The sequence below is a fragment of the Centropristis striata genome, chromosome 20, assembly GCF_030273125.1.
Source record: "Centropristis striata isolate RG_2023a ecotype Rhode Island chromosome 20, C.striata_1.0, whole genome shotgun sequence".
In the NCBI taxonomy this organism is placed as follows: Eukaryota; Metazoa; Chordata; class Actinopteri; order Perciformes; family Serranidae; genus Centropristis; species Centropristis striata.
In genome coordinates, this window is record NC_081536.1 from 6469806 (window position 1) to 6494651 (window position 24846).

Below are 24846 nucleotides of genomic sequence, written 5' to 3' on the forward strand. Positions count from 1 at the left end.
TGGATGGAGGGAAGAGAGAAGGCTGGGTTCCAGGGTGAAGGCTGAAATTACAGACAGGATTTGACCGGGCGGCGCTGGTACAGGTCTGTCTAACTGACCCGCGTAGGGGGACGGGAGGCGGCTGTGCCCACCTGAGGTTTTGGTTTTGCGGCCAGCCTGGCTGCTGCCGTCCTCGTGGTCGATGGGTTGGCTCGACAGAGAGTACACGCTGATCTCCGCCACACGCACTGGCGCCTCCTTCACGTTGCTATGGAGACCGAGAATCTGTCCTCCGTCTGTTGGGTGTTGCATCACCTGGACACAGGAAGATTAACATTGAGGCCGAAGATTGATTTTAAGAATACATTCAAGTATGGGCTTTAAACCAATTAATACTTTGGTTTTATTTTATATCTACCCTGCAAGTCTTCCTAATAATATTATCTTTTCTTTAGATTAGATCAGATTAGATTAGATTTTATTTGTCATTGCACAGAAATACAACGAAATTCAATGCACTCAGGTACTGGACTCATAAAAAAAGCATAATAAATAGTAAACAACAAGATACATTCTTATCATCTCATCTCAATAAATAGTAAATGCAAAAGATACATTCTCATTCTCTCAGCACTTAGTATATTCATGTCATTCATTCACTGTACCATCAATTTAGTGCCATTGTATGCATTAAAACAATACTGTAATTATATAAATATATAAAGTGCAGAGCATTGTGTTAGGTGTGGATGTCCTTGATTAGTGCTGTCGGACCAGTGAGTTTGTTTTCAGGTCTGAGTTGAGTATGGTGATATTTAATAAATACAACAATGGGTGTCATCTGTCTGAATATCAAGTCCTTTTAAGCTGCCTTCATGACAATTCCTGCATCTATCAATCACTCTGTAGAGCCTTGAAACAAATATATATCTTCAACAGACAGGCAGGATGGAGAAACATCTCTCTCTTTACCGAGCCAATACTGATACAGGAGATCGACATGGCTTCTGTTTCACTGCTTTCTGCTCTGATTTACAGGCTGATTAAAAGATGACAGCTACGCAATCTCTAAGTAAATCTTTACTAACACAATGCTGATTTTCCATTCTGAATGTCTAAATGAGCCGAGCCAATTTGCTCAGTCAAACAGTGTAACACAGTTTGAATAAACTGTTTTGAATCAGATGAGAAGGGATGAGCTTTCACTCTGAGCTCTATCTGGGGGGTACTTTCGACATTTCACTTGATGAATAGCTGTACAGGGAGTAGGCTCATTTTGCTCAAACACTGGCAGGGGTGCACTCTAATGCTGCATGCAAAGTCCAATAAGTGACTTCCTCCCACATAGTGGCCCGCTAGATTCCGAATGAGGGCACGGGAGAGTTTACTCTACAGCAGATGACAACATAATTACCCAACAGGATCCAATAATGGCCAATCTAGCTTTATTCATGGAAGTCTGTGGGTCGTTTCACTGCAGCGAGAACCAAAACAGCACAGCAGTTGAGTGGTATTTTAAAATGCAATAAAGCATTAGTCTTGTTTTCAGATGTCAGTCAATTCCTGTCCTGGGGCTACTGGTGGAAAGTCACTGTGGCTGAGCATGAATGGGCGCATCAGCTGCTGTAATTACAATTGGAGAAATGCTACCTGTGTCTCTCCATTCCAAATAAGTGTGACGCTCAATATATCCCGTCTTGATTTCGATTTCTCTCACATACAAACACCAAACTAATTATGTTCTGAACAAGGCCTTTTAATTGATCTGTATCTGCTGCCCAATTTCTAACCCTTTGTTCGGTGCAATCCATAGTAGTAAGCCTGCTATCAAAAATCCCCCACTGTGTTAAAACACTGCAACACATTGGTTCTGCACAGTGTTGAAAGCGAATGACCCACAGAGTGACACAATTAACCCTTAGAGACCCACCAGACCTATTTCTGTCTTTTTCTGGCTTTAGGGGGAAATAACAGGTCAAGAGTACATGGCACATAGAATTGGTGCAAATCATCTTTTAGAGTGTGTAAGAGCTTAGAACATTATGATAGAAGTATTTGATGGGCATTCATTTGCTCAATTACGTCTCATAAGTTGTTGTGGCAATTTTTGGGTTGATGCCATTTGTTGTGCTAAATTTAACCATTTTTGATCAATTGATCAAAGATTCCTCCGAAATACCAAACTAAGGCACCAAGGTTAAGGAACACCATAAGAAAAAGACATGCTGTGATTTAATATCAAAATAATATCAAAAACTTTTAACATTTAAAGACATCTTGCAAAAAAATATCATTTTTTTGGCAAATGGATGGAGGGTGATCACTTCTGTTCAGGACATTTCTCATAAACCCCATTATTATGAATAAACATAGGAATGCCTTACGTCCTCAGAGTGATTTAGGTAGGTTGTGGCTGTAAAGTCTCATGAGGGTGTGATCATCCTACATGTCACAGCAGCTAATTTTACACAGTAGGGTCAAATTTATACAAATGGTCTCACTACAAGGAAAAGGCTACTAACAACATCATACATACAACCCTGATTCCAAAACAGTTGGGATGCTGTGTTAAATGTAAATGATAACAGAATGCATTCACTTCAGATTGAGTGTATGTATTCACAAGACACAAGAGTTTGAGCAATAGATAAATTGTCTTTGTAGTGTACTCCATTGAATGTGGGTTGCAAAGGATTTGCAAATTGCAATCTGTTTTTTATTACATTTTTCAAACTTTTACGGGAAATCATGGTTATAAATACAATTGTGCTCAGTGAATCAACAGTCTCAGGTTTCCAGTCATACCCAATTATTTTATTCTCGTTTAAGGGCCCCAGTATGAAGAAATATGAAAAAACACAAATTTTAGAATAGGAAAAATAGCATATTTATGCTACATGCAAAAAACAGCATGGTTTTTTGCGTCATATTGCATGGTATTGGCATTCATTGGGCGCAGAGACTTGTGAATCCACATTCATTCAGATATCTTAAGTATCTTTGGCCAATAGTATTTCCCTTGCCAAAATGTAGTCCTACTTTGAAGCTTTATTTAGCCCCTGTAATTTACCTGCTAGCACTGGCAGGATGGGGTTCAGAGGGTTAACAGCAGCCAGCCATTTGAATGTGTGATAACTACACTGAAAAACAGGCATTTATAAGAAAAGCAAGCACTCTGAGCATAAAAAAAGGCATCTTGATGGCCCAGTGGCTAAACATGCAGTCTGACGTAACTGCAAAGTCCCCTCTGCATGTCCAGCTGAGGACTGTACTGGCAGCACTCAACGTTAAATGACTCGGATCAGGACAAAAAAAACCTTAATGCTATATCTCCACATAGAACAAACATCCACAAGTGGTATTATATCACCTCCTAGTCCATTATTTCTGCATAGCATGGTTGAATGCACCGTTTCCAGAAAAGTGCATATCAAGCTAGCTCCAGATGGCCCATAATCTCACATAGCAGTATGTGTGATGGCCATGAGTCATCTGAAATGATGTGTAACGCAGGAGGCCCTCTCTCTCTCTCTGGCAAATCAAGACACGGTACACAGACACTAATAGCAATGTCAATCACTGTCAGTGAAGAGCTGAATCACAAGCAATGATGAGCTTGGAGCAAAATTATGTGTTTCTCAAGAGAAATTAAAGTGACAATGAAACATGATTGAAACTAATGCCACAGCTAAACGCTATACGCTACCTCGGCCATGTTGATGACTCCCACAGCCAGCGTTTTGTAGCCCAGGATGGTTCGATTCTTGTAGCGTTTCCTCCTCTGCAGCATAATCTGCAGTCTGTTGGCGTCCCTCTTCAGAAAATGGGGGTACTGAAAATAACAAATACAAAAGTCAGATAAACAACACACACTGCATCAAATATTCATCAGCCTGTAGATTGGAACCCAGAACGCGGACTTATTTAAATACACTGTTTCGAAAATAAGTCTCACTGTCCATGTTGTGCCTGTATTCAACTTCTGTTCATTGCAAATAACATGTATTAACCATCCACCTGAATTAATAAAACAAGATTGCAAATATTCAGTATCTGTTGTTTATTTTGGCAGTGCTAACTCTAGGTTTCACTGCCCAATTTTTCTTTCGACAGTGCGCACCAGCATTTTATTTCCTTGTGTTTGAATGAGTTCTCTGATGCTATTTATTTCCAGACAAAGCCTTTTTTCAGTGACTGACTTGAAGGGTTTTCACTGGACCACCTTGAGACTGCTTATCTTTGCTCTATTATCAATACCATCAGACATTCCCAGTGTTTCACCTGCTACTTTAACATCCTTTTGGCTATCTTAGACTGCCAGGCGAGATTTAAATTCTCTGTTGTTGTAGACAGGACATTTATCAAGGTGTGGACAAACTGCTTCACTGCTTCCAAAGATGTATCTGTAGTCAGAATGCTGTCTGCACTGAATAGTGTGAACTGATGATGCAGAGATACCACACAGACAAGGTTCGAGTTCATGTAAAAATACAGCCAGTCTCGCCGCACTCAGATGCCAGCACTGAACCAATCGTGGGTGTTACATTCTGCAATCTTAGTTATTGAACTATTAAAAAACTGTCTCTGGTCTGTCTGCTTTACTGTGGCTGAACTGTTAATGACCCTTCATCACTTCAGAACTATATTTATCTCTGAAAATTAGCACTTCATCTTCACATTTGCTCTTTTTCTCCATCTTGCCCGTTTCCTCTGGAGACATATTGTCTCTGACTGCCAGAACTTGATCTTCACATAAACTTTTCTTGCTTTCTTTTTCTTTAATATTCACACAATAACTTGTAAGATCCAGTTGGTTGAGCATCGCTGCTACAAAATATACATCCAATATTGCCCATACTTTTCCAGGCATTGTGATTTTAGATGGGCCTTTTGGTTTCATATTTTTACAATCTTTTTTTTAACCTTTTTGGTAAAATGAGCAACCATTCCATCTACAAATTTAACATATCTTATATAAATCCCCCCATAAGGTGATGTCTTGTCCTAGCTTACTTTACCTACATACAGGGTTCACTTACATTTTCATTTTTTAACTTTTACATTACTTTTTAAACACAGTTAATAAAACATGTACAACCATTTACAACCTATAAGTGCAAACAGAACTGAATAGTGTCATTACTTGTTAATTACAATTATAAAATTATAAATATGATATAATTGTTAATTATTACGGTATATGAATATTTAACAGCAACTTTATCTCCAATAGTTCAATTCATGTTACACAGTTCATTATAATTTAAAAAAAAATACTTTTAAGAGCACTGATCTCAGTCTAAACTGATATGAAGAAGATAGTACTATCAGTATATTCCTAATGGCACAGGCTGATAATTAATAACAGGGTCTGATGTTATCCATGAAAAATACTGCATATACACAAGTCTAAAAATACACATGGATATTTTGAACGGAATAGTTTTGCTTGGGGTCAGCCAGGGGCACAAGTTTGGATAAAGGCTTCAACCCAATCCTCCCTGTCAAGTAACTGCTGTATCAGTGTGAGAATTCACAGTAAAATGTCAGAGTGCTTGCCTGTAGTGAGAATGTGAGCTCCAGGTCTGTCTCCATCAGTCCACTGGGTGGGAGGACGTATTCATTTGATCTCAGAAGACGCTTAGAACCCTGGAAGACAAAGTAAAATAACATTCAGTTGTAAGCACATTTATATATACCTTTGGAATAAGAAAAGTACTCACAAATCCCTTGTTATATGTTGCTTCTTAACCATATATCTATCAGACAACAGTGACTGAGTGTACAAGCCTTATTTTGGGAGCAGCCTGCTTCACATTCACACATTTATGCAGATTCACACCTTGAGGCAGCCCAGTACAAACAGTCCTCTACTCCTTCACTGCTTCCTAGAGAACAGTGCTACTAGGACAACTGAAATGTAGGTCATATCAAGAGGCTTTCCTAACAGACATAAGGATTCAAAAAGCAGCAACCTAATCACACGCCTGCTTCAGTGTCAACCTCAAAGGGTACTTGTTTTTCAAGTGGTACTTCTGCTGTTGCCCAGTGGTACTTGGATAGAGTGTGGAGCTGCTTAACTAATTTGAAAAAATAAAAATAGAAATTATGGTTTGATTAAAAGAATATACCAACTGTAGCACCTGAACACTACATGTTGCATTTATGTAAGAGCACATGAAAACTTGTCAGCAACTGAGCATGAATGTTTAAACAGACAGGTAAAAGTAACAAATAAATGGTAAAAAATAAATAGCTTAAGTAATGACATTTGATTTAACGGTTTAAATAGTTAGCTTAAAGAAATGAATTAAAAACGTGAAATAGCTAGATAAAAGTACTGACTAAACAGTTCAAGTAGTTAGCTAAAAGTAATGGAGAAACGGTAAAAACAGTTAGCTAAAAGTCCTGGACCAATTAAAATAGGTAGTTAAAAAAATAATGGTGAACAGGTGACACTATTACTGTGAACTGTTTCTTCATTAGATAAGTTAATATAGTTGTTATTGTGGTGCAGCCACTGTATCAAGCATGGGGTTGCAAAATTCCAGGAATTTTCAAAGTATTAAACTTTCCTTGGGAATTAACGGGAATTTATGTGAGTTACTGGGAATTTTATGGGAACAAACAGGGAATTTACAAAATTGGAGGTTGGCCCTTAACAGGGACCTTAAATATATTTGGGCAAAATATATTCTAGCATAATCTTGACTAAAACAAGCAGATTTCATGCAAGTACACTTGAATATCTATGCTATTCCTCAGTCACATGCACAAAGCACACTGCTTACTGCAGGGCTACTGAGGCCACGCCCCCTATGTGTACTGTGCATTCCTCTATCACATGTTCAATTCAACATTTACATGCTGTATCGATTGTTCATTAGAATAATTAAAACTTGATACAATTCTGCTTAAAATAAATCTGTTGAAAAGGTTATAAAATTTTATAATTTTACATGGATGTCTACTTATGATCAAACAAAATGATTATATTAATGTTTGGATATGATACAGTTTAAATTACCCCCAATTTCCAGTTAATTCCCATAAATGTCCATAATTCCCATGAAAAGTTTCCAATTGGAATATTTCCAAAATTCCCCAGCTTAACTTCCCATGGAAGGTTTCTGGAAATTTCCCGAGAATTCCCCACCCCTTTGCAACCCTAACCAAGCAGCTACTAGAAACCAAATTTAATTGAATTATCTAATGCTTGCTATTCGGGTTGAGAGAGACGCATCAGGTAATCTAATTCTGGGAGCTTGCACACACTTCTTGTGGCCAAACAGCACAGGGATTTAAATGCCACGGGTTGTGAAAGTCTCTTCCAAAAGTAAGGACACAGACAAGCAGTGTGTCCTCAGAGGACCTGTCTCAGCTTTTAGCGAGTTTCTCTTGCAAGCCTCGGATTAAAGTCGATCATGTTCATCATCAAGTTACGGTTTAATTCTCGTCAACCAAGTTTCTTTTTCTACCTCGTCTAATCTTGAAACAGGGAGTCGGAGTGTAAACGTGAGAACAGGAACAGCTTGTCAAGTCTCGGGTTCGAGATTTAATATCAAGCTGTGAGCGCTGAAGACAGGCATCTGTTGTGCAATATATTTGGCAACTCATCAACTGCTGTAAAAAAAAAAATAATCATAAGTCGTCAAAGCTTAGTTCAGGTGTCTGCTAAACCTTCCGATGGTATTAAGTAAGTCTTGGTAAACAGCATACAGCAGTAAGGATATCCTGTGCCTGGCTTAATACCTCGAACCTCTTCAATAGTCAGATGCAGTGGGTACGACACTGGATCCTAATGTCACCAGAGCTGCTAAACCATGTAACAGATACCAAATTAAATGTCTGGGTGTGTGCTGTAGTGTGTGTGTGTGAGGGGATTGGCTTTATTCAAGAGCACAGTGGTGCCTCTGTAGGTACATTACATGCATGAGTGATCAGAAATGACAATGCATGTTTCATACAAACACAAAGTGAAGCAATGCTTTGTAGTTTCAGTATTTTCATTCCATAACTGTTTCACCAGGCACATTCTTCTTCAGTACAGTTCACCTGCCAACTCAGTGAGCATAAATGGCACAGAGGCCAGATCCAAATTCTCTCACCTTGTGAGCCGCAGAAGGCAAGAGGATCACGAGGGGTCTGACACGGCTAAGAGGAACGACATACAGTACAGTGTATACCCACAGCAATCGACATCATTCTATCATCAGAGCAGTGTTTACTGGCCTGGAAACCGGTCCAATCTGAGCTCATGTTTTATTTGCTCTGGCAGATGCGTATGGTCCTTCTTCCATTCGACAGATTTCACCCGAGGGTGGCCTCCATCGGGCCAATCACAACCTTTTAAGACGGGTTTGATCGGGTGCCTGATGTTCAGCTCAGCTCATGAAACTCAGAACAACCTATCAAACTAAACAGGGTGACAAACAATGCTTGTTTAACAGACCAGTGCAATAGTTGTGCAATAAACATTTATGTAATTATTTAAGATATCTGGTGATGTTTGGTATTCTCCCATATATGAATAAGATATCATACATATTCAACAGGAGATGTGTGCCTAATGATAATGTAGTTGTTGTTTTTTAAAAGACGGTTATCAAATTATTCAGATTTTTCATTTCTCATACAGTTCCACACTCTGCTTGAAGTTGGAAAAGTGTAAATCTACAGACTTGTGACAATAAAATATTAATAACAAAATAAAGCATGCCATACACAGAGAATAACACTGTGTTCTAGTGTACATAAAAAAAAATATTGGAACATTTAAAAAGAAAATGTCATGCAATGTCAATAGTTTCAAAGGCATAAAATGGGAACATGAGAATGAAGAATATTTACTTCCGCTGACACTTCAGTTCAGTGCAGCATTCAGTTGTCATAAGCATTTTTATATCCAACCTAATGGCTCAATATGTTCCACAGAAGGACATGCTGTCAGTAGTCGCAGCTTGTTTTGTACATAAAGAAAAAAAGAGGGTGAATCTCTGTCTGAGTCTGACCTTGTCACTAACCTGAGCGCCACAAAGAGGCCTTGTATGCACCCTTTTCTCATGCTCAGTGGCTGGTACAATGAATCAAGGCACAAAAGGCGAGCACTCTCAAACTGCCTGACATGCATTAACAATACAGAGCCTTGGCAAGGAAAGCTTGTACTGAATGTCCTTTGCCCCCTCCCTTCTCTCACCCTCTCTCCCCTGCTACAAGCTTCTCCACTGTCTTTCAGGGGCCAGATGGGGGAATGTTACAGCCCCTCTACTCTACCGCACTCAACAAGCCTGTGGGAAAAGTTCAACTTTACACTTCTACTCAAGGTTACTTTTGAAGAAGTTTAATTCTCCAAATTGACTTACGTGTTTTGCAGCAAAGACAGGAAGTGATTCAGGGTCAGGACAAGATGTGTAATTGTAATAAAGAGGTTTAAAATTCATTTTGAGGCTTCTGCTTTACACACATACACAAACATAATTGGATCATATCTGAGTGGACTGCAAATGGAAGTGCTTTGGACAGCGGCTTGTGCTGAAATGAGGATTGCAAGCCTTTCCTGTCGTAATCTAGCTGACATCTACAGCACATTGCAACCTTAGGCAACTACACACAGAAGACATAGGACACAAACTGCATAATCATGTAGTGCACGCACAGTAGCATACCGCATTGCAACCCAATGTGCAGAAAATGAAGCAGAGGGTTGTCTGTTGGGGCCTCAGCTACTTGAAGCGACTATGCGGTCTCCAGGGTGAGAGACAGAAGACTATCTCCAAGGGAACGCAAAGTCTCCTGCAGACTAAACTGCAATCTCATCATCCCTGCTGCTGTGGCTTTGGGAGGCCATCCAAATGGTTAGCCATTACAGGCGTTGTGTGTGTGCATGCAGGCCACTTAACCTGATGAGGCCCAGAGAGAGAGAAGAGACGGCCCATGTATGCAGAACAGAGAACCGATGACATGCAGTAATGAGGCTTTGTCTTTCACCGTCTGAAAACAAAACCCTCTTATTCCTCTGTCATCTTCCCCAACTGTCTCTTTATCCCCTCAGCGTCTCTGTTCTCCCTAACCAAACCTGCTGGAAATTGCATTTAATGCTCCAGTTCCGGAGCTGCAGTGAACAGAGCTCTGCTCGACTGTCCTCCAGGCGGCTCAACAGAAATGGAGAGATTTCACGCTCTGGAGACAACGTAGCTCATGGATAAAGCCACACTTGGTTGGCTGCTTTCTCCTTTAGGATGACAGTAAAGGCGAGATGATTTGTTTCTCTTTAAATAGCCCAGTGCGGCTTAAAATTTCAATTAAATTTCAGAATGAGGGGGACAATATTGAGGAAGGAAAAGAAAAATGGTCAATTACTGAGGCAAGCAGGCAGAGAACAGTAACTACAGAAACAGTAAAAATAATATAAAGGGGTTTAAATACTCTGTGTAACAGCCATGTAAGTTGTAAAAACATAATGTCATCACAGATCTTACAAGTAGAGGTATAATGTGTAACATTTCCACATTAAAACGTCTAAAAACAACTTGACCTATGTTATATATTTTCATAAATGGTGTTCTTACAGTATCCTAAATGTCTCTAACAATGTTCAAGCCCAGGGAAATCTGTCATTTCATTCAAGGACACAGCGCTTTTAATTTGGACAACCGTCATCATATAACCTTTGACCTCTCCATCTGCTTTAACTTCTGTGGAATCACCAGATGATACGCCAGTGAGTAATTATCATACAACTTCACAGAATACTGTCAGCAACAGTAATACAGCATTTTATTTTCATTAATTTCATGCCATTTTGTAAAACAGTAATCCATTGGAGACCTAATTTATTGACACTATATTTCCATATCGATCCAGCTTACTATTGTATATGGTAATTCTGCGACAACACCCAACATGCTCATAGAGTTATTTTTATTATGATTGTTTTTTACCACAGAAAACATCGCTGGCTACCCAACGAATACATTTGACACGTAACATTAGCTACAGTAGCTGAATGAGTCTTACACTCATCTTATGGTAACTTAGAAAGTTGCATTAGTTACTGGAGGGCATTTCATTAGAATTAAATGACATAAGCATAAATGACTAAACATGAATAAAAGTTTAATACATTGACTCGTCTGTGAACATTGTTTCTGTCACGTCAGAATGGCTAAAAATGGACTTTTTGAATGACTCTTGAATTCTACTTAAAACTGTCCAAAACTTAATAACCGGTGTCAGGAATTGAAGCTTTTTTCATCCTTTTATCATCATGGAAGTTATAACTAAATAAAACATTTGAATAACCCTAGGTTTTTGGCCACACATCAGGTTTTATTATCATTTTAGTCACTGGTTGAGTTACTGCATCTTGTTTATTTCTGTTTCATCAATAAATGCATCCCTGCAAAAAGGCCAAGGCTATCTCAGCAACCGGTATCAACAACTGCAGTTTGATACAGGACATTGATGTCCTTGTTATCTCATGTTTTATTCTTTAATGTATATCATAATCTACTGCTGAGAATCATCATCCACTGTTGGTATGAACATTTCCTTGTGTAGATGAATCAGACATGCTGTGTGCATGGTGCAAGACGTGACACAGGTGGCACATTCCAAAAATACAGGACAGGGTAAAGGCTACATACTAGATTCTTTCTGATGTGTGGCTATAATAAAAGCTTTTCTTGGTATTCTTTTAATGTGGCACAGAATCTGTCAGGTACAAGTAACAGACAAAGTTGTCTGCCTCCTCTCTTCTTGCTTTTAGGCGAGTCTAATGTGTGGCTTTTCTGGGCGACTGCATTCAAGAAAGTTTGAATGACTTTTCCCTTTGAGAAATATTTCTGCATGGCCACCTCAGGGCAGTGTGTTCCTAATGTGTGTCTGTGTACACTTAAGGTGCACTCACTGGTCTTGGTTCTCTCTCAGAATCAACGGTTTCAGAAGCAGTGGACCATCATCTCACCGACCGCTACTAGGCTTTCCGCTGAGTGTGTCTATTCTAACTGTCTGCAGACTAAAGGCTGGGTTTGACCACAGAAGAGTCGAAGAACTTGACAGTTGGGGTGCAGTGTATGGCATGCACATGATTATGAAGTAATTTCAAAACAGTCAAATAACAATAACAACAACAGAAATATGGTGCAATTAAATTACGCAATATTCCTTTTTATATAACCTTAACTTCAGGCAGTTTCAAGCACTTTATTCAAATTCAAACCCACTTTAAAATCTGTGTGTTTAAGGAGTTGCAGCACCTGTAAGAGCCCTGAATATTTGAATGTTATGAGGAAATCAGTGCTGAAGGGGGCGGGACATTAACAAGTTCTAACAACCTCTCCAACTCTATCGCCAACAACACGTCAGTCATGTCAAGAAAACGTTATAATAAAAGGGGAGATACACTTTCACACCTTTCCAAAAAGCTCCATCTGTTTCTAAGAATAACTCCATATAAGTAATGGGGTAATCACCGATTGGGAACATGTTGCTCCGGTGACGGCAAGAAACAACTAAACCTCAGCTCACCTCTCACATCATCCTGCAACTCTGTAAAAAGAAGTAAGTTGTAACTCCACTGCAGCGAGCCAGCAAAATGTAAGCTTGTTTAGTGAGTGGCAAAGCTACAGAACTGTAAAATAAACTGGGTTGTTCAAACACACACCAGAGCAGATGTTCACACATTTAAACATACACTATCCCCCTCCTACCCGGCCATCTGCTGAGTGTTTGCTACTTAGTCTTTGCAATATATATATATTTCCATACTGGTAAGACTTAAAATGTCAGTGAGAAGTTATTTCACAATGAGATTTTTTGGATATGGCATTTAAAAATCATAGGCAATGTGAACAACACACAAAATGTGCAAGATAAATTACGAATGACAACCGTGACACTATGCAACACATGTTTGGCCTACGCAGCCGTAGCCACAAAAATGCATTAGCAATCAATGTAAGATGCACAATCCGTCTTAGGGTGCTAATGCTGTGCTTAGAGTGGTAATGCTAGTCTGTCACTGAAGCACCTGAGTGGATGTGACTCACCGGAGCTTCCTGCGCAAGCTAAGGAGGTTTTTATCAACGGTTGGATTAGTAGCATGTCTTATCAGCGTCTTTGTGATTACGTTCAAAAGAGCACAGCCCCGGCTAAGAATTGACAGACAGTGAGCCACAGACTCCAGAGCATGACACACAGCTATCAAATGTTTTGCAACAGAGCCTGTTACGTGCATTGCACATGCAAGATTAACACGCCCACCTGTATTTTGACGGCTATAGACAGGGAGTTCAGCTCTTTATCCAGTTCTTTCAGGACGACCAGCTTTTTCAGCGTGAGGGTGCAGAGCCTGTGCAAAAGAAACAAAGAAGAGGATCAGTGGCATGGCGAACACAATGTGAGCACACCTTCATGACACGCTGTAGCATGTGGGGATGAAAAGCATGGCGGACAAAGCAGCACTCATGTAATCTTATTTCTACTTGTGTCTTAATTCTTTCTTTGGTCAGCAGGTATGATAATAACAGGCAGCATCCAGGGATCATCAATGACTGTGGTGAAAGTGAGTGGAAAAACTGGGAGCAACTACGTAATCAAACCCTATTCTGTTCAGCTTTGTGTTCCTCTCATCAAGGAAAAATCTACGACTTGTTGTGAACGAATGGCGCGCCAAAGTGCCACTAAATCAGGATTCATTTTGTCAGTTTTATGGGCGATTTCTTCATAGAAGGTGACATGGCACAGATGCTTTGACAAGCCGTGGTGCAGTGAAATGTCTTCAGTCGGCCCTGTTTCAGCATACTGCGGCACATTTAACATGTTGAACACAGATGACAGATGACATATGACTCACTGCCATCTGTTTATTATTAAATAAAACAAATAAGGAGCATATAGCTACATATACTGCAAAAGAAGTGAAATACATTTTTGACTGACACAGACTTTATACCAGAGAGCAGCTGTCACACTGTGATCCAGAATAGGTGAGGTAAGAAGAAGACATCAAGTACAGTAAAATATACTGTATTTAATCAGAAAATCAGATCTAGGTCAGAGGGTCCCTGTAGACACATCTCACGTCCGGCCTATCTTGTAGAACACAGAGACAGATAAAAAAACAACAACTGAGCGATACATGAAGGCTTAAACCAGACACAAGCTCAATTCCATGCCTCTTTCATGGATTCACACCAATTTGTGACCTTTAAAAACCCCCTCCCTTTCAAACTCCCCCAAAACAAAACACTTTGCCTCTACAGCAAGACACTCGACAAAAAGTCAACAACACACAAGCCAAGTTTGCTAAACTTCCTGCTGACCCACTTTTCCCACAAGTCCTGCTGCATTAAATTGTGATCAGTCTGCGCCAGAGTCAAATGGGAGGAAGAAAGACAAAGCAAACAAATAGCTATCCAGTCAGCCACTTTCCTTGAGAGCCACTCTGCAACACTCACTGACTTCATTCAGCCACTCCCTGCAGGCAAGTATGAATCACTGGGACCCTGTTTGGTTTAAAAATGCGTCTTGGGCGATCAGATCACAAGTGGACAGCGCTAAATACAAGTTTAAACGACCACCAAGAAGCATTGTAAACCAATCACACAAGTCACGTGCCGAGGTGGTCTGGGACCACATATACTTTGTGAACGCTAATGTGTCCTGATGTGTTCCCAACAAAAACCTAACAGGAAAATACATCATCAGTGCAGGACGTGGTGGTTGTTTTGGTGACAGCATGCCAACACTAACCTGCCCATTTTTACAACGAATAGGACAAAGTGTGAGCATGACTGTCCATCATTTTTGCCGTATATGAGGAGAGGTGTTGGATATAGCTGACAGCGATATCTCCAGCCAAACTGACACAGCCACTAATGTGACTGGTGAGAGTGTGAATGTAGTAACTGTGCGTCCGGGGCCCTTTGACCCTGAAACTGAAGTGACACAGGAGGCAACGAAATCTGAACATAAGTGATCAGCTGGACACCTTGGAGACGGCTTGGCTGTCGGCTGTCACCTAAACACTTTTTAAAACTGTAAACAGGGTCAAAGAGTAATCATATGTGGTAGTTGATTAATTTTTACAACAAAATTTTCATACAGGATCTGTACCAAAAAAAGACTTTTCCTTAGTCTGTAGAATCAATTTATAGATCAGGACATCTTTCTTCTTAATTAAGAATTTTTCTTTGAACAAATGTACTGTATTGAACAATTTGAATCATACACTTAAGTAATAAGAAATACAATATTAATAAAAGTCCAAGCACAATGGAAATTGTAGCATTACAGACCACAATAATGGTCGGTTCTTTAAAAAAATGTATATTATAGGGCATAAAGAATACATACTTTTATCAAGAATTAAAAACTTTAAAGGATTGAAAGATCATTTTTAAACATGTAAACAATGTGAATGGATTAAGAAATGAGAGTTTGAAAGCCAAGACTTAAACGTTTGTAACAAACGCTTTGTAGTTACATTTACAGTGTAATGTTTCTAGTTTTACAAATCTCTGACTTCTGATTTTGGTCAGTCAACATTCGGTCATTCAGTTGACTTTTAAATGTCACAATAAATTTCATTTCCTCTTTCTACCATACAAAGTTATGTTGTCTGTCTTGGTTTTAAAATTTAAGTTTCACTACCTTTTTTCCCATCAATGACATTATGAAGAGATGTAGTGTGTTCAGTTTGCTAACATACATTTCCTTCCATCAGTGTCTTCATTGCATTGATTAATATGTTTGTTCGTAGGAAAGGAAAAGGAAGGAAGCTCGCCAAAGGTCATTAGATCCTGAGAGATGTTTATCTAGGCAGCCAGCAGAATACATCTTTAATGATGACAATATAAAATTTTCAACAACAGGATCTTGGTGTTCCTGTGTAGAGTCCCCCTTTGGTCCAAATCGGTGACGACATAACTGTACGACCTTTTTACTTTAATCATTCTAGTATGAATTGTCAATCCACATGGCTGCATGACAATCTGAGTTGCCTATGTGTGTTAGAATAACAAATGCAAATCTATTTGAGGCCAAAATAATTAAATGTTAAACCTGGTAGGTAGCGCATGGATCCAGCTTGCCTTATGGTGAGGATGAGTCACCAGTCGGCCACAGCTCTCGGTCGGGGAGGGGGGGGGAGTAGGGCTGATGGTTTAACAACATCTCTATCCCGTCACAGCTCTCTCTCTCTCTCTCTTACTCTCAGTAGACTGGGATTCACATGTAATTAAAAAGGCTGCAGGCACTGAAGGGGTCACCTAGGGAACCGGGGATTTTTTATTATTAGACAGAGGTGTTATCTCCACTCCTGCCTGCCACTGTGTTGTGTTGCAAGTGAAACTCGTGGCCATCTGTTCTGGCCTGGTGCCAGTCTGTCCCTGTGCTCCTGCTAAGTGCCAGTTCACTTTGCCAGCCAATCAGTGACTGCAGTGACGGACCAGGTGTCACACAAAAGCACTAATCACCGTGCTAAAAAAGCAGAGGCATACAGTGGGTCAAGGATAATTAAGCTTGGATTGTTGGTATGGGTATACTGTGTGTTTCTGAGGGCAGAGATACAAGGGGGAGGGGCTGTTATTTATGGTATGGTCTGCCCTCCAGACATTGGCACACACTCGAGATCAAAATAGGGGCTTGTGGAGGCCACTAGAAAGATGCATTAATCCCTTTTTTTGGAATGTCTTTCCCACATTCCCAGAGAGAGCCTGGGGTGGGATCACAGCACGCCTCTCAGTGCCAAACAGGACCAGAACACAGCAGTGTTATCAATCCATAGAGAAGACAGGGTGGGTGGAGAATCTATACAGCCGTCTCCAGTTCAATATTTCTGCAGACGGGAGGTAGGCAGCAAAGATAAGTGAAACATTTTCTGTCTGTTTCCCAGATGATAAGAGCCCATGGGGGAAATCCCTCTTTTAGTTTTGGGTGTCTGCGCTAGTTAAGTCAACACATCGCCTGCCAAGCTCTTCTGATTGGGTGATCATTGTTATAGACTGACTTTATTGATCCCTGCATGCACATTGCTGCACTGGTAGTAACTCGTTTGCTGGTTTGATCATGCTCAGGAGGACGAGTGTTGAAAAATAACTGAGCATATCTACCCTAGCACTGCACTTAAGTACTTTTTCATAATTTGATATTACTTAAGTATCCCCATTTTATAGATTTCAGAAGGAAATATTGTACTTTTTACTACACTACATCAATTTGACAGTCATAAATATAAATTAACTAATAAAATAGGATTTAGCAAAAAACAGTAACAACAACAACAACAAAACACATATGCCATTATACTGTCAAAGATTAGACCAGTTGTCTCTGTTGCAGCTCCTTATCACATTGCAAAGAGAAATTTTCCCTCTAAAGTTCTTAGATCATTTTACTTTTAATGAGTTACCGTATTTCCTCAAACAGTAGCCGGGGCTTCTATTAATAAAAAAATCAGTTTGGGACCCAGCTAATAATAGGGGGAGGCTATTATTTGAAGGAGGAGCAGCTATGACCGGCACTTTTTAAAATGTTTTACACAGCACATTGTAGCCAGTTACCCGGATGTCAGCCATATTTGAAGTACTCGAATGTAAACAAACAATGAACAGCGAGCTGAAATTTCATTTTAAGCATGATTTAAAATGTCTAAACTACTAAAAAGCCCAGAAGAACGTGCGTAAACGGCTCGACTTCACAGAGAATGACTAGGACATCGGGAGAAACAACAATATTTACCTACAGTACTAACTTGTTGCGAAACTTCAAAATACAGGTGTTGTGTCGAAATCTGTTACCCCGTCAAATGATGTTTCCTGAATGGTGTTCTCCGTAGCATCACCTCCGCGGTTGGAGTTAGGATTTAAGTTTAAGGTTAGGCCTTGTAGAGAGAACTGTTTGGGGTTAAGGTAAACTTGGGGTCACATGTCAGAGTCTTTGTCTAGTCATATTGATCCAACTCAAAAATTCACTATGCCATAATAACTAATTTTTACCTCTAAAAGTCAGTATTGGTGACAAAAACCACATATTGGTCAGGTTCTAGAAAAAGTAACACAAATTAGTATTCATCATTTTTGTAAATAGACACTCTTTTGACGCATTCGGTTTTTATTTATAATTTACACAGCATTCCAAGTGTTTTGGATTGTATTGCAGAACTACTACTTTTACCTTTGACATATTGCCAATAACACTTATAATGCAGGACTGCTACTCATCTCACTTTTAACCTTCAACACAGTAATAATAATTTAAGTTTAAATCATGTCAGCGGCTGTAAGGCAACACAGGAATCAGCAACATGTCCAACTGCGGGCTAATTACGGTTAGCGTGCAAATCTTTTCCTAGATGACATGTTCCATTACTGACACGGACATATAAAACAACTGTGTCATATCATGTCAAATGAGCTGTTATTGACTGCTCTGACAGAGGGTGCCCAGTAGGTGCCTGAGCACTCTACAGCTAATAGGTTTAGCCTATATGGCATCACTTACAGCAGCGTGAGTAGTGCCGCTCCATCTAAGCCCATTAGTGCGTCCAAGTCACTCGCTGTACTGACATTAACTGTTGACCTTTTGGGCCTCTAAAGAAAAGCAAGGCCATTAGATTACAAGGCCAATTCCCTCTTTTAGATTATAAAGCCCTGCTCAAAGTGACATTCATATATTACTAAGGGAATCAAAAATATGGAGGTGGCAACTGCCTCTAATGTGTGATGGAAAAGGCTAAGACGAGCTACGTCATCGATTGAGAAAAGACTATAAGGACTATTGGTTAAAACCTTAAAGGCATCATAGGCACTTGATGTTATTAGTTGGAAAAGGAACTGAGAAATTCTGCTGAGGTCACTAGACAGTGCGTCTGAGGCTACGCTTAAATCCTTTCACTTTTATCTGTGCTAGACAAACAAAATAACTTATCAGGCAATACACTCAAACAGCCGTGGTCAAATATTTGACTTTAGATAAGAGCCCTGTGGTTGTGGGTTATATGGCATGGCGCATTATCTCACCTCGGCCGCTTCATTCATTTTCTCTAAAGCAATGAGGAGAAGACTTCAGGAGGGACAGTTAATGCTTTCACGGTTCAAGTGAGGTGCAAGTTTAACACTTCATCACTTAAGTATGAAGCTTTTCATAGAGACTGAATCACCGGTCACAAAGAGAGGCATTTTCACTATTGCCAATCCAGAGGAATGGGGACTCACACACACACAGACCCTACTCATATTGACTATGAAGGAGAGAATTAAAGGTTTAAAGGTCTGTTTACACTTTACTAGAGTCCATACTGGCAATTTGATACAGGAGCGACAAATCTTTTGCACGTAAGGGCAGAAACAGTCACTATCTTTTTGCACATGAAGCAAAAATAGGCAGAGAAATTCAAGGTATTTGACTGCCTAGCTCGTTGCTTATAGCTAAATATGTCTGCACTCATAAAGTCAACATTAACTATTAATTATTTATTATATTCAATAATATACATTTTTTAATATGAGAAAAATGTGCAATGTTAATTCTGTTCTAGATTTATTTTGAGTTTTTCTCTTACAAAAATAACTGTTAAAGCACGAGATCGATAAGCATTATCATTAACAAAAGTGTTAAAATCCTAACAATAACCAGCCCTAAGAGACAAGAGACAGTAATGTTGCCATGTCTGGGCGAAGCCTCTCTCCCTTCCAGTGCAGACTGAATAACTGGGCCCACTTGTATTGCAGTGAGGCTGGACATCAGAGGAAACCAAATCAATTGTGGGAGGTGGATTAAAGGTGGACAGCAGGGTGGAAGTCAGGGAGCAGTCCAGGGGCACACACACACACACACACACACACACACACACACACACACACACACACACACACACACACACACACACACACACACACACACACACACACACACACACACACACACACACACACACACACACACACACACACACACACACACACACACACACACACACACACACACACACACACACACACACACACACACACACACACACACACACACACACACACACACACACACACACACACACACACACACACACAGTAGAGCGAATAATCCTCTTGGTTAGCCCCTTTCTGACCTCACCCTCCCCTGAGTCAGCCTGACTTTCTTTAACACACACACACACACCCGCGCACACACACACACACACACACACACACACAGGGCCTCACACAGGTTTCTCTGGAGTCGGGTCTCAAAGACAACTTCAAGCCCAGACACCAAGCTCCGGTGATCGCTGCTTTGAGTTTGGATCTTTTGGTAAAATGATACGTCTGTCTGGAGACTGCTTACGTGACAGCAGCAGACATAGTTTATATTTCACTGACATCAAAAGGAATTTATAAAATGTAAACCCCAAATCTGAAATCAAGTCCCCAGACTCTACATCAGATTTGATAAGTCTTGACTAAAAGCATGTGAGGGAATAAGATGAAGAATTTGAGACCACAGAGGTTTTCCGACTCTTGATTGCTTGTTTTTAAAAAGTCAAAACAAAAAGGGGCCATTCCCACACCGATCTTTCTTCATATCATAAAAAGAAAATCTTATGATGTATAAATATTTAATCTTTCCACAATGAGAATTCCTTGAGGAACAGATCAGTTGAAAACAGTAGAATTATTCTGAAAAAAGTCGAGCTTACTATGTTGAAAAAAATACTTCCATTACACGAATATCACAACATCACTCAAGAGTGTTTCTAGTTTGGACTGGTATCAACAAACAACACAGACCTCATCTACAGCAACATCCTTCAAAGCCATTAGTCCAAGATATGCTGGCGGGTAAGAGTACATGTGGCTTCTATCTTTACACTATTTCTGGACCACTTTAGTGACAGCAACATCTCAAATAACTTGTGATTGAAACACCCTTAAGTTAAGAGCCTACAAAGAGACAGCGGCTACAGTACTCAAAGCGTTTATGCTGAGATAAGGCTGCTTATTCAAAGTGAGTGTCATTGCTTGTATTCTCATTAGTCTCAGATGGAAAGATTGAAGCATTAGTGAATCCTCATCATGCAAATATGGACATGGCACTCATACACTACAAATGAATGTGCACTGCACAAAGAGAGGCCAACATTCCCCTTTTGAATTGAATGATATGCTGCCTAAACAAAAACACACTTTTGTAATTCTTTTCCCCCTGGTCAGCATTCTAGTTGATGTTTTGCCAGTTCCATGCCCTCGGATCACTGAACAGCAATTGTCAGAGGCACAAAGCAGGGGGGGAAGTGGAGGATGAGTGATGTAACAGAGTGCTGAATGAAAAAGACACTGTCTATGTTTGGTATGTGCTGGGGGGGCTTCCAAGCTTGGGGGAAAGAAAAAAGACTTGGAGTCATGCTTTTAGTGCTTTCAATGTGCCATTTCTCGTATTCTCTGCTTGAGATGTGAAGGCGGTCACATTCTTTTAATAAAGCATGCTTGAACATAATGCTCTGCATGGAATTCTTAAGGATGTTGTGTATGGTGCTGGCTTGTATGTGGGAGAATTACAAAAAAGGCCCTTTCTCTACAGTCATAGCTCTCGCTGAAGAAAGCCATAGCACTTTGTTCTTTCATAACACTATTATTTGATCATGTATAGTTGCATAATTTAGTCCAAATAAAAGCTATGCTGGTCTAAAAGCTACTTCTTTTGAATATTTTATTCTCCTACAAGAAAAAGAGGGGCAGTGCGAGCTAGCCTATGGAACTAGCAAGATGTGCTCAAGCAGCAAACACGTAAGCTTCCTTTCCTTTATTTTTAATATTTTATTATAGCCTTTCAATCATACTGAAAACAAAACAGCACAGGCCTACATTCTCTAATCCATACCCACACCACCTATGGAAATAAATCATCTTCTTTACATGTGTATTTTCAAATTCACAGAGCACTATGGGGTGAGAGGGGACACTGAAGTAATGGGACGTAATTTTGAAGCAGCGATATTAATTTTTTTTTTAATCCAATCAACATTATGGAGACAAATCCAAAGGACTGAATGGATCGGTTTTTAACAAGTTCGCACAGTAAGATGTGCCATAAGAGCTTAGCCTGCATTTAGGCTTGCATGCAAAAGCTATTTTAGCCCCCCAAATATCTGGTTGTGTGTGCCAGATGGCCATATGCTGGTTGGGCTTTAATTCCCTGAATGAAATCTTCTCAAGCTCACAGTAAAGGAGGAGGAAGAGGCTGAGACCAGGGTGCACCCAGAACAAGAGGAGGCTATTCATTTGAAGTTTCTGTGACTATTAATGTGTGATTCAATAACAAAAGGACTCAAAGTGTAAAAACAGCTAAATAAGACTGAAAGCAAACAGATCTCTGGATGAGAAATAATCTTCATAGGATGGCTTCTGATTTGCCAAAGATGTTTGTGGAGCCACAGTCGTGGGCTTAAGGGCTGCCAAGTCATGTGTCTGTTTTGACTTTTTGATGCCAACACATTGCTGAATGTCAGAGGTCAGCATTGGGATAGACTTTACAAAGATATCCTTTAATCTTTTATGGCTGGAAACAATGAACATTTCACATCGGGCATTATTTCTCATAATGCAAAACAACAGATGGTGTGCACTCATTAATCATAACACAATACAAAATATTTTTGTAACGAGATGGAAGCTTAAAGCCTGGCCAATGGTCAAGTGATTAAGCTAAACAGAGCACTTACAATGTTTTATAGACATAAGCTTGAATGTCGGGGGCATCAAAACATTAAAACAGCTTTAAGCTTGAAGAGTGTTGTTCAGTCTGCAGCTTACTCATGTTCAATGTTAGTTATAATGGATTCTGTCATGTCTCAGTTTTCATAAGGAAAGTTAATCTCATAATCAAAAATACATATTTTCCCTCATGTGTTTAATGATTGCCAAGTGTTGGAGATTTCTGCCTTCTCTCAGAATAAATGGCACACAGCTTGTTGTGGTCAAAGTGTGGTTGAAAAAAAAAAAACAGCAATGTTTTCTTTCCAGAAAAATGTGGTTAAAAAAAATCAAACATCTAATGAAACATCTCAAACTGCTTTAGCATAATCCACAAGGTGGGAGGTATTTCTTCCATGCACTTAGAAAGCCTCCGCTCTCCATCTGTATGCTCACTGTGTTCCAACAGCTATATTTTAGCCAAGCAATGGCTAAATGCACAACTTCCTTGTCAAACCTCAACCACCATTTTTGGATTGTTCAAGGAAACTTGAGCATCTGAGGAAACCCACAAAGACAAAGGGAAAACGAGCAAACTAGCGGGCTACAACGAACAATTATTTCAATATTGAGTAATTGTTTGGTCTATAAAAAATGCCAGAAAATAGTTAAAAATAGTTATCCCGGTTTCTTTGTTTTGCTCTTTTAAGTGTCTTAATCCAAAAAACAAAGATATTCCAAATAATATGATATAAACAAAGAAAAGCAGGAAATATTCATATTTAAGAGGCTGAAAACAGCATTTTCTGCCATTTTTGTATAAAAAATTACTTTAACAATAAATAAATTATTAGAAGGGAATATTTTTTCGATAAATCAACTAACCCTTGCAGCTCTAAAAACTGCCTCTGGTAATAAAGATGCTACCAATAACATCCCTTTAGTGATTTGTAATATGCCTCATTTAGCATGTATTTTTTGTCAAGTCACTGCGAGGATGGATTATAGCTTTGTTGGGCCAGCTGGTGGAGACACATGAGCTGCAACAGAGCGATTTGATGCAACAGGAAGGCAGGACAGGTGTCATCACTCAGGTATGAAAGCAGCCTGAGGGGCGCGTTATGAAACGAAAAATAGATTGGGGAGTAGATGAACCAGTTGCTTCCGAGAATACGGGAGAAGAGGACATAATCGCTGCACTCATATCTGTCATAATACTCTGTAATATGGTCTTTGTGAACTCAGTGGTCATGAGGCTCCCCGGAGCTGTGGCAGAATCAGACTGTTGTTGAGATTACCACCACATTTTATGTAATACTACACACAGAGCTGGTGGATTTCAGCTCAGTGCCAGATTTTATTTCCGTTTAGTGTTTTAAGCTAGTGCTTTCCCTCAAACGCCCATTTAAAAAAAAGATTTATGTCTGTGAAGTGTGAATCATAGGTTTGACCAGTATGCTCTTGTTGTGTGGGTGGTTTGGTAGAAGACTTTTCTCTGATAATGAAGGGTGTGCTAGCAACTTACTTTCTATTCAGAAATATGGGGCAGAGAAAAAGTCTTGTTTTAGATAATGCAAAAAAAAGAAAAAGCTTGCTGTTCAGTGTCACCAGGGAACGCAAGAATGGGGTAAACCTGTCCCCATGTTTCACCATCAAGACAAGCACATGCTGTGAGCTGTAGCGCTCCCAGTACTACTGGCGCCAAGCCAAATTAAAAGACAAAACAGTGTTCAACACAAGATACACATATTCACACTGAGGTTCATCAGACTACTTTATGCTTGTCTCAACTCTTCAGACTCTTATATACAAATTACAACCCTGTGCTGCATTCATTACACCAGAGAACTCACAATCATTTTCAGGAACACAGTTCATGGCTGTCATCCTTTGTTGCCGTTTTTGCAGTGCTAAACAGCTCTTTTGTTCAGCCCTGACCACAAACTGATGAGGTCAGCAGGCCCATGTTTGTAGTGGCCATGCAAGACAAGATCAGACCAGACGTGGCATGTTCACAGGCAAAATCAGAACCAAAGTTCAACCCCAATTCCAAAAAAGTTGACAATTAATTAGGATAATTGGCAACAGGTCAGTAATATGAATGGATATTAAAGCATTTCAAACAGGCAGAACCTCTCAGATGTAAAGATGGACAGAGGTTCACAGATCTGTGACAAACTTCATCTAGAAATTGTGG

At 39.8% G+C, this 24846-nt stretch overlaps 1 protein-coding gene across 2 annotated transcripts in view; it reads right to left on the minus strand.

Annotated features, from left to right (window-relative positions):
- Positions 1-24846, minus strand: part of zmp:0000000755 (phosphofurin acidic cluster sorting protein 2) — a 60432-nt gene that overhangs the window by 22575 nt on the left and 13011 nt on the right. For both annotated transcript variants that reach the window (XM_059359092.1, XM_059359093.1), the window contains exons 2-5: positions 13243-13330; positions 5539-5628; positions 3686-3811; positions 132-294 (exon numbers count right to left, since the gene is read on the minus strand). In XM_059359092.1, coding sequence (XP_059215075.1) covers positions 132-294; positions 3686-3811; positions 5539-5628; positions 13243-13330 — 467 coding nt within the window. The remainder of the gene's footprint in view (positions 1-131; positions 295-3685; positions 3812-5538; positions 5629-13242; positions 13331-24846) is intronic.